The following is an 11,452-nucleotide window of genomic DNA, read 5'->3' as shown; positions in this document are numbered from 1 at the left end:
GGGGGGGGGGGGGGGCGGGGAGGCGGTGGTCAGAAACAACATGGTTTATTATCTCAATATTGTCTTTTAGTCCAGGTTCTAGAAGTTGGAGAACACTACCGTTTAATCAGACCACCTTTTCCCCCACTCTAAAAGAAGTTAGCAAAACAATAAGGTACATGTGTTTGACTTGATATTCTAGCATCCCATCCTCTGCACGAAGGAGGGACTGTGGACTGAGGAGTTCAAGTTATGTGAGAACCTGCAAGGGGAATGCCCACCACCCACCTCGGAGCTGAATTTCGTGGAGTACAAGTGTGAACAGGGATACAGGATTGGTATGTTTGGGAAGGGATGCTGACTTCTGCTCCCAAGTAATCCTTAACTAGGACTGGCTGGATCTTGAATCAGATTCATTGTTCTCCCTGAGGAGTGGATAGAAATTCAAGTTGACTCTTAGCTGCTTCAGTAAAAAAGAAATTTATGACAAATTTGTGTTTTTTTTATTCCTCCACTCGTGTAATGTTGTTGCCGCTGCTGAGCCATTTGCATAGTGTCTGGTCACGTTACCCACTTCGCAGCAAGCTGAAAAGTGGATTGATTTGTGGCAAGAGTAGTAGTTTTAAGAGGAAAGGTGGAAATGTGTAGACGCACACCACGCCTGTGCTGGGCGCCTCCTCCATTCTCTCTGCTGTTGTTACTGGAGCAGAGAGTTCCTGAAAGGAACAATTTGAAATTGCCTTTGCTTGCCTGGCTCAGCAGCCATTCCTTCTGTACAGGGGATTAGGCTCCAGAACCTAGGGGTAACTTCTTAAAGCAGTCATTGAAATTAAAAGTCTCTGTGGCCAGGGCCGATTGAAAGTCAAGTTGACTTAAATTTGCTCTGGCTGGACTTAAGCATCATAGAAAAGAGGTGCTGTTTGTGGAAGACTTTGTGAGATTAACCCGAAGTTTTGAATTGTACAAGCAAGGAGTAATTTTCCAAGTCATTCTAATGTTTGTAATGCCAGTAGGTATAATTTGAGTTAATGAGAAAGCTTGTTAGTTTCTGAGAATGTTCTTTACCATCTTCGAGTTCCTCTTTGCACTGAGAAATCTTAAGGTCAGGCAAGGAGTAGCGGAATGCTGAGACCATGCCTCTTGTGTGGTGTCTCATGAGAAAATTCTTATCTCCCCACCCTCTAATTTTTACATTAATATGTCACACACAAGTATATAGAGTCCTTAAGAGTCATGTAACTCTTTGAGTTATTATACAAGTCAGCAAAAAACATTAATAGAGGTAAGTGTGAGCTGAAAAGAAACTTGGAGATCATCAAAATCTTTAGATGAGGAAATAGAGAACCCTGAGAGTCTGCCTTCTTTGAATAGAATTTTAGAAGATACTTAAGACACCACATACAAAGAAATAAAGCAAGATTTTTCTTTAAAAGGCCAACATATGACCAAAATCTCTGCTTCTGATTTCCCCTTGTTTCCTCTTTTAATCACATAGGTTTCTTGGCTGCCTGTGTAATGATCTTCAGTCTAGTGGGCATTATAAATCCACCTTCATGATTTCTGGGCCATTTCTTCCCCAGCTAGTAAAGTTCTTAGGTAGTAGATGTTGCAGTCATAAGCTTCCAGGAAATTATATGAGCAGAAATGGTATTAAAAGTACTTAAAAGGCATCAACAAATCCGGGTAGACTTTGGCTGGCCAGAGTCCTGGAGACGGGTATTGGAGGTCTATGAGACCAGGAATTAAATCTTTTATTGCTAAGTCATACAGAGATTCAGGGATTCCAGAGGAAGGGGTATATTGGACTAGAAGGAGAAAGGGCACTTGGGCCACGGGAGTTAACTTGCGGAAGTGGCTCTTCACTAGTTAGTGTAGGAATATCCCTACAGGTACACAGTAGATGAGTATCGACCCTGCCTATGACCATGTTAATGAGGTGACCTACAACGTAGAAAGCAATTGTTTTTGTACTTCCCTGGTGGCACAGTGGTTAAGAATCCGCCTGCCAATGCAGGGGACATGGGTTCGAGCCCTGGTCTGGGAAGATCCCACATGCCGCGGAGCAACAAAGCCCGTGCGCCACAACTACTGAGCCTGCGCTCTAGAGCCCACGAGCCACAATTGCTGAAGCCCACACGCCTAGAGCCCGTGCTCCACAGCAAGAGAAACCACCGCAATGAGAAGCCCAAGCACCACAATGAAGAGTAGCCCCTGCTCGCCGCAACTAGAGAAAGCCTGTGTGCAGCAACGAAGACCCAGCACAGCCAAATATATAAACAAATTTATTTATTTTATTTATTTATTTATTTATTTATTTTAAAAAGAAGTGAGCAGAAAAGAAAAAAAAAGAAAAACAATTAAAAAAAAGAAAGAAAAATCAAAGCTAATGATTCCAAGATGTAAAATACTGAGATGTGGGAAGTTCAAGTCTCTTTTGTAAATTTCTGTTCCTTCAGGTGCAGTGTGTTCCCCATCGTGTATAATCCCCCCTAGCGATCCCGTAATCCTTCCTGAGAACATCACTGCTGACACTCTGGAGCACTGGATGGAACCTGTCAAAGTCCAGGTGAGGAAAGGATCATTTTTATGTGCCAAGGATGTAAGACTGCTGAACAATTCTCAACCGGCAGCATATTCCCTGGAGTAATTTCAGAGGCTTTCAAAGCATCCTTAGAGCAAACAACCGCATGGATCATTCCTAGAGAGAAGGATTGAAAATCAAGAAGAAAAAAGAGAAAAGCTTGAGAAAAAAGATGACCAATATCCAAAGGAAAGTTTAAAAGGTAATATAGAAGGAAGACTCAGAGACATAAAGAATGATAATACAGGAAGAAAACTGAAAGAGAAAATTACCACTAATAAAAAAATAGGAAGATAAATTAGAAAAGATGAAAATAAAACTGAAAACAGGGAGAGAATGACTAGAGGAAGTAAGGAAAGTTACCTTTCCTGCCTCCACTTCCCACTCTCTCTAAACCCCCAAATCCTCTCTGGACCCTCTGATATTCAAAGTCAGTCATGAACGAGATCCATTACACCTCTGAGCTTTCCATTCGTTTTCATCCTCATTTGAAACGCTGAGGATTCTGTCTCCCTGCAGGGTCCACTGGTTCCTACTTTCTCTCTCACACCCCTCCTGTCTCTGGGCCTGGGAGAGGAGCAGATGTCCTCCTGTCTCCTCAATGCCACTTCCAAGCCTCCTCCCTGAAATCACCCACATTTGAATCTAATGCCAACAGAATAAAGCACTCACCACCCTCAGTGCAGCTGTCATCTTCTGACCCTCAGTTCACTCCCTCCCCTGATTTTTTAACCACTTTAGCTCCTGGCTCACAGTCACTTTACCTAATATTCCTGGCATAACTCTTACTGATTTTAACATGCACACACTGGGTCCTTCCCACACCTGGGTTCTCAGTTCCATGGCCTCCTTTGACCACCTTTACCTTCCTGACTTTCTCCCCCATATGCTTTCCTTGGCTCAGTCTAATCTTGCCACAGTGGCTCTTGGCTAATTCTTGAACATGCCAGGCACACTCCCACCTCAGGACTTTTGCCCCGTGGCTCCCTCTGCCTAGAATGCTCTTCTCCTGGGTATCTTCATGTCTTGCTCCTTTGCTTCCTTCAGAATTTTACTCAAATGTCAGAAAGGCCTCCTTTGACTACTCTATCTGAAATTTTAACTCCCCTAAAACTTTGTTTCCCTTCCCTCTTTTATGTTTTTCTCCTTAGGGCTTACCATGACCATACATATTATATATTTTACTCATTTATCTTATGTATTAATAAGTCTCTTTCCACCACTAGAATAAAAAGGTCAATGAGGGATTATTGTTCACTACTATATCCCCAGATCCTAGAACACTAACTGGTATGTAATAAGTGTTCAATAAATATTTGTGAAAATGAGTAAATGAAAAAGAGAAAGAAAAGGCTATACAAGTATGAATGGAGATGACCTTGTAGTCAGGAGGTTATTTCTTCTTAGAATGGGAGGGTGGGGATATCAGAAAGCCTGAGAGCTTTGTTGCTTTATTAGACTGTCTAATAAACAAAAACCTTGGAAGGCTATTCCCACAGAGTCACCAAGAGATGGACGCTAGAGACAGACTACATTTCATTCGGAAATCATTCTCAGATTGCTCCTTTTCCCTCACAGGCTAATTGTGCTGTCTTATTGGCAGGGATGTGTGTTAAAGCAGGAGGATCAGGAACAAATACTCTAAGTATGCTTTGGGGTGGGGGATGGGAGTAGCATGACCCTATTAATTCAGTCAGTCACTCACTCAGCAAACACTTATTGGGGCTTACTATGTGCCCTGGAACTGTGCTAAATGCTGGGAATATGAAAAGGAAAAAAAATGAGAGTCCTTCTGTTTACAAGACTTATAATATGCCCACGAAAACAAACATTTATAATAATGCAACATGGGAAATGGCTTGCTTGTGGTAGAAGAGCTTTGGGAACACCCAAGAGGAAGCACCTAATTCTTCTGCTCAGGAGCTTCGGGGAGTTGGGGGAGGATCAACAGACCAGGAAGCTTTCCCTCTGGGTCTTAAACTATGATCGAGGGGAAAATTCTAGAGGATAAGGAGTGGTAAGAAATTCTGTGTATCTGAAACCAGGGTATTGCAGTGGTGAGGGAGAGGGGAGATGGGAGCTAGAAGGATGAGATAGGGCAGCGGCAGGTGGACGAGATCCTGTAGGGCATGGCGACCCCTCTTAGGATGTTGAACCCAGTGAGAACGCTATGCAAGAGGGGCCCCACCACGAGTGGGAGGGCACTGGGAAGACCATATGGAGCAGGAAGGAGAAAGCCAGAAAAACACCTTGTCTGGTTCTCCCATCCCAGCCTTTCTAGACTTCCTGTCCCATTTCCCACAGTCTGTTGTGAAGGTTTAGCTGGAATTACAGTACCTGGAGAAGGAACTTCTGCCTCATGTTCATGGAGTGCCAGATGGTCTAGACCCTTTCTGTCAGTCCCTTGAACTCAACTTCTTATGATGAAAGACTTCTCTTTCTCTATAAGCAGCTAAAGGGGGAAAGGCTTGGGATGTTTACAATCCATTTGTCCCACTTGAGAAATGAACTGCTTCAGGAACCCTTGTACGATCACTTCAGCATCTACCCAACAAGACATCCGATGGGCACAATCGATGCATGCAGGGTTTGTCAGGCCAGAGTGCAGGCCTTCCGGTGATGGGGGGTCTCCCACCTCTGCTTTCCAAATGGGACATTCAGAGAAGAGCAGTTCACTTTTCTTCTTGAAGACAGCAGGGATACCAATAACAGAGACTTGACTATTTCCAAACTGAAAAACAATATCTTCTACTTTATTAAAACCTCCCCTTTCTCAACCATCCTTCGGGGGAGTCATTATTATTTATTTACCTCTATTCCATAGCATTTTGTTCATATTTACACTCCTAGCTTCTTTTTCAGTGCTGGGCAAATTGTAGGTGTCTTATGAATGTTGGTTGAGTAAGCAAAGAAATTGCTATAGCATCATTTTCTACTTTGAAAGTAAATATATATTTTCTCCTCAAACTGGGGGCACTTGCTGCAGCTTCGTACTGCTATGTATAATTATATCCTTGTCAATTTCAAGTTGCCCACCCCAGAAAGAAAATGCAGAATTTATTTTCTTCTTAAACCAAACACCAAATGTTATCATTTGTATCACTGCATTTATCATGACTATGGTCTAGTCAAGAAAAAGAAGTCAGTGGAAGCAAAGGAAATAATGATGAGGTTATTGCCCTTATGTACCCAGGTCCTCAGAGATGAGATTATGCCCCAACCATAGATGGTCCCATTTTGTGGCGCTCAGTGGCTCTTGAGGGGTGGGAAATCTAAGCTTGTCCTCACAAAGAAGGAGAAATTCCTTATACACCAAAGCAGTTGTATTAAATGGAAGTCTTCTTCGAGTAAAAACCTTGTAACTTACATTGATTTATCTTGAAGGATGTTCCATATTGTACTCAGTCTTAAGTTTTGGTGTCCTTCAGAATCACTTGGGAAGTTTGTAAAGGGAGCAGACCTGGGTTCCCCCCTTTAGAGAGACGGCCAATGCCTTGGGGTGTGAATTTTTTAACAAGCACCCCAGGTAATTCCACTGTAATGCTTTGCGAAACACCGCTATTACAAAATAAAATGCTGGCAACATAAATATTTTAAGTACAAGTACACCTATTTGGAGCCTGGCTCATTTGTTTAGTAAATGATGATCTCCTATTTCATGTAAACCCTTGCTATCTCCCATACTTCAAATACCTGGTATCTGGCAAGACTACAGAGCAATGGATTAAATTGCATCATTTTCTCTAGTCTGCTTCCAATGACTTCATTCTTTGTAATAAAAATGATATCTTACATTTGGATAACGCTTTATTGCTTTCAAAGTTGTGTATATACACATAATATATATATTTTGGAAATTTATAATTTCATTTGAATCTTCTCACAAACCAATAAACTAAGAAAGGAAGATTTTATTATCCTTATTTTACTGACAAATTAGATGTTGTCGGATTATCTGTTCAAGGTTGCACAGCTTTCAAGAAATGGAGAGAGCAGTGCAGCCAACTTTTCTGACTCCAAGTTCAGTCATTTCCCCTGAATCACCCTGTTGGCTGTAGTCCTTTTGCCCCCTGGTGTATGTTTAGGTTAGTTTGCCTATCAAATAGAAAAGAAGTCACTTGCCCCAACTATGAGAACCTCCTCATTCCCACATGTCCCTTCCCTCCCCGTGAAGTCTAACAAAAATAATTGAGAGAGGTATTTCCCTATAATACTGCTTTTCCTTGTTGTGAAAGAGTTTGTTTTTAAAGAACAATCAAGTATACGTTTTAGGTTCCTATAACATTTATGTGCCTGTCTCTGGGGGTTCTACTGGTTTTTATTCCTGAACATGATACCTGACTCCTAGAATAATATACTTTTCATTAAAGGAAGAATTTCTGAGGATTTAGGCAGTCTGGGGTTTTGATGAAAAAACAACTCAAAGTGGCAATTGTCAAAAGAAGAGTGAGGTCCTCCTGGGTTCAAATACTATATGACTTACCCCTTGGAGCCTCTGTCTGCTCATCAGCAAGAATGAGGATGGTATTATCTATCTTGAAGTGTTGTTATAAAAATTCAAAATAACACTTTTGCAATGTCTTGCACAGTTTCTAGCACATAGTTCTGAATTATGTAAAAATGGAATTTAAGTTCACTTAGTACAAATCTTACCTTTGGAAATTTCCAGCCTCTCTGAAAAGATATCACCTGCTATCTATAAGAAAGAAAAATATTGTTCTATAAGTTCTATGCTTTGCTTGTTAGTGTGTGTAGATAGAGGTGTGTAGGTCATTTGTTTTCTCTGTGCCTTTTACAAATGGGGCTGGGAAGACAATTAATGGCCATTCAGTGCTTCCTATTGGACACCTCTGACTGAAGAAGCAATTTCTAACAGCTCTGGTTATGAGACTGAGAAGAGAGTAAGGATGAACGTATACTATTATTTCTAAATGTTTCAAGGGCGTGCTGGCTGTAGGAAACATGAAGTAAGGATTTGAAATTCCCAAATGGACTTTCTGGGCCTTTGTTGTTGTAATGGTGTTTTCCTCCTTCACCTACTGCACCCAGGGATTTAGACCTTTCTATGGTGATGGCATCAGCAGAGACATGTCCCTACAAAAGAGAGGATGCCAAACAAAAGGGCTTCTTGGCTGTCAAATAAATCCCTGCTAGTCAGGGTGACTGAGCAGTGGAAACTGGCAGCTGGGACAGACAGGAGACAGCCAACTGCCCAATCAGTACCATTGCTCATATCTAGGGGGTCTGAGCTGAAGGTGTAGGAAGAGCTCCCCATGGACTTCCGCTGAGAGCATTTAGTGTTTTTCTTTTTTCTCATCCCTGCTTTTCCTCTTCTTCATTTTCTGCTTTTCTTCCTTTTTTCTGTCATTCTCACACCAAACTGTAAGAGTCTTGGGGGTAGGAATTATGTCTTCCTCAGTACGTGATTCATTTCACCCATTGCTCAGAGCGAGGTTGTGTGAAACCAAAGAGCTCGAAGAAGACAGTGCCTCCCACCTCCACAGAGCCATTTCTCATGGCAAACCTTTGGATTTTTCCAGAAAGCCTATGTAAGGTTGATTTTTTATTATTGTCCTTAACCACTGTGTCTAGAGAATGTTTTATTATATCTTGCGACTTTCCTGTTTAAAATAGGAAAATGGACATTTTTGACTTACATTATAAAGAAGTGGTCTTTTGAGAACCAGATTTCATGGAGAGATTTTTTTTTTTGCACTTAATAAAGCAATTGTTTGCATGTAAACGAGTTTTTCTGAACTGTATTTGAAAATGTTTCTTTCTGAAATACAAAAGTATCCATCATAACATCTCATTTCCCCTATTAGTCTGCTTCATAAATTCAGTTTTCCCAGATTGCATAATCCTTTTCTTCTTTTTTTTTGTTTAGTATATCCTAATTAGGAATTAGTGAGGTCCAAATTAATGAGGTTTTCCTGTGGCTACACACGTTAGGTTTGCAAAGTTCTCAGCACTGCATGGAATCCCTCTCTCAACTCCCCAGCTCTTCAACAGAATTGCTCAGTCAAAACAAAGCTTATAATTTCTGACTTTGTTTTCCCAAGTTGGTCCCCAAAGGATTAATAATTCCTTAAATAAAACCAAAATGTTTTAAGAGGAAGAGAAAAGCTGGAGGAAAAAAAGAAGGTAATGGCCTCCAGAAGTCTCAGTTTCCCACTATCTGGTCTCACCCTCCAGTCTGTCCCCTCATCTCCTAAGCCTCCCCCTCCCCCCACCCCGAGTGTCCTCTTGATGGGTGCAATTGTGTGTAACAGCTCCAATGACACTTGCCGCACATCACGGGAGAACAAATCCCTCAGACATGAGTCATGAAAAAATCTTCTTTTTCATCTGTTTAAAACGTGGCATTGTTCCCTCTCTGCTTGAGTAAGTCTCAGGCATCAGTTCCCTCTTCTCTAGAGAAGAGTAGACAAGGGTGTCTTGGAGGATGGGGGAAGAATAACCACAAAGTATATTGCAGGGTAATGCACTATGGTCCAAATAAATATGCAAAATAGTGCTGTATTTTATTTAGGGCTGCATACATATATGGTAATAAGGAGAACCTCACAAACCTGGGCAAGGAGCAGAACTTTGTGATCTGATGTGATTAGTAGCCCATTCTGTCAAGTAACTATTCCTGATAAAAAACAGTTGAGCAATTTTGTATTAGACCTTAGTGTTGGCTAGCCATCAGTCTTGTGACCTTTAACAACACAGTTAACCAGGCAACAGCCTTCATACAGCCCTATGACCATCCTAATAACCCTTAACTGGTTTTCTTTCCCTCTTTCCTCCCTCCCTTCTCTCTCTCTCTCCCCCCTCCTTTCTCCCCCACCCCATCTTCTCCTTTCCCATCTCCGCTCTCCCTTTGTTCTTCCTTTCTTCTCTTCTTTCCCTTGCTTTTTGAAAAAATTTAAAATAGTCCAACCAAGAGGAAATTTTTAAACTGGTTTTCTCATGAACTTTTTCTTTCTGAAAAGTTTAAAACAAATCCTTGGCCCTTAGTTTTCACAATTGATTCATCTGAGAAGTGGCTTGCTAATAGTATAACAACTATAGTTACAATTATATACAAATGTATAGAAATAATAATTTTAAAATTCAGAATAGTTGTTACTAATAGGGAGGATAGAAGGAGAATGATGTTGGAGGGACATATATAAGGGACATTAATTGAATCTCTAGTGACAAACTCTGGAAGCAGATAAAACAAAGTGTTACGATTTGATAAAGCTGGGCAGAGGATATAAGGTTGTTTTTTCAATTATTCTCTATAGCTTTTCAAATGTAATATATAGGATTATAATTAGTCAAAAACATTCCAGAAAATAGGAAAATCATATTGAACTGTCAAACGATAAACTGAGGCATATTAAATATTTTAAGAGTTTATCTGAGCAAAAATCAATTCAAATCGGGTAGTGCCGTACTGGATTTAGGAGTTCTCCACCAACAGCAGCTGGGGAGAGACTTGATTGTAGAGAAAAGGCAGAAGCAAAGTAAGGAAATTATTGATTGGTTATAGCTTAAAGCCAAGTTGGTTGTTCATGATTGATTGCCCTTTGGTTTCAATATCATAACCTTGAGACATTGACAGGCTTAGATTCTGGTTTGCTTCCACAGGCCACCGTGGCATTAGAGCCACCTCAGTGTAATGGCCTCCTTGTTTAATTAATTTAACACACCTCACCAGGAGCTAGCCCTTCTATGCCAACTTCTCACTAGTTTTCCTCCCATTTCACTTTCCTCTTTCACCTCACTACCACAAATGTGCCCATAAAATGTAGGATCTGAAAAACATTTGAAATTTTCCTCCAATTTTGATCAGTAAGTAGTTATTCAATTAATTCTATATGCACATCTTTTCATATGAGATGAGTGACGTTCATAGGCCAGAAGATAAAGAAGAAACCTAAAGGTACAACAACCTATTTAACGGTTGACAAGTACTTGTTGAACGTTGTCTCTCTCTAAGTCACTGAAGTAAGATGTGTGAATGGGAGACAGTCCCTATTCTCAAGGATTTTGCAGTCTAGGAAGGTATATGACACAGTTACCAGAAACTTTTGTAATCTGTACAGAGATCAAGGAGGTTGCCGGTCTGAATTAGTCTTAAGACTGAATTATAGAATATTAAAAAATTCATTGAGATGGGTATTGTCAATCCCAGTATCATGAGTTTACTGAACAGATGTAGTTGCACATGTATGAAATGATTTATACGTAAGCTTTGTTTCTTAGAGCAAAAGACTGAAAATGACTTGAATATCCATTAATATGGGTCTGATTAAGTAAATTAAGGTACATCCATGAAATGGAATAATATGCAATCAATAGAATGCAGCAACCCATATACCATAAAATGAACAGAACACCAAGAAATGTTATGAAGTGAAATAAAGTTAGACAATCAAACAACAATAAACTAAAGCACTAAATAAAATTATAGTATTTCATACTTTGTGTGAGGAAATAAATAATTTTATATACGTATGTATGTCCATAGACTATCTGTAATGACATAAAAAAGAACTAAAAATAGTATGCAGGAAATTGAGTAGTGGGGAGATTGTGTATCCTTTTATGCTTTTTAGATTTTATACTGTGAACATGTATCACATAATAATAAAATTAAATTACATAAAAATACAAAGATGTAGGGGAGTTCCCTGGTGGCCTAGTGGTTAGGATTCCGGGCTGTGGCCCAGATTCAATCCCGGGTTGGGGAACTGAGATCCCGCAAGCCACATGCTGTGTCCACAAAAAAAAAAACAAAAAACAACAAAGGTGTAAAAAATAAATTGGAAATAATAAGAGAAAAGAGCACTGGAGAATGTATATGTATAGCTGATTCACTTTGTTATAAAGCAGAAACTAACACACCATTGTAAA

The 11,452-nt window shown here is 40.2% G+C and overlaps 1 protein-coding gene across 1 annotated transcript in view; it reads left to right on the top strand.

The window, feature by feature from the left end:
- Nucleotides 1-11,452, top strand: part of PAPPA2 (pappalysin 2) — a 288,812-nt gene that overhangs the window by 236,570 nt on the left and 40,790 nt on the right. The window contains exons 18-19 of the mRNA XM_007454744.1: nt 182-317; nt 2,436-2,545. Of these exons, the coding sequence (XP_007454806.1) occupies nt 182-317; nt 2,436-2,545 (246 nt within the window). The remainder of the gene's footprint in view (nt 1-181; nt 318-2,435; nt 2,546-11,452) is intronic.

This window comes from Lipotes vexillifer, unplaced genomic scaffold (genome assembly GCF_000442215.2).
Source record: "Lipotes vexillifer unplaced genomic scaffold, Lipotes_vexillifer_v1.1 scaffold220, whole genome shotgun sequence".
NCBI classification, from domain to species: Eukaryota; Metazoa; Chordata; class Mammalia; order Artiodactyla; family Lipotidae; genus Lipotes; species Lipotes vexillifer.
Note: the sequence above shows the minus strand (reverse complement) of the source record. Positions and strands in the feature narration are given on the sequence as shown.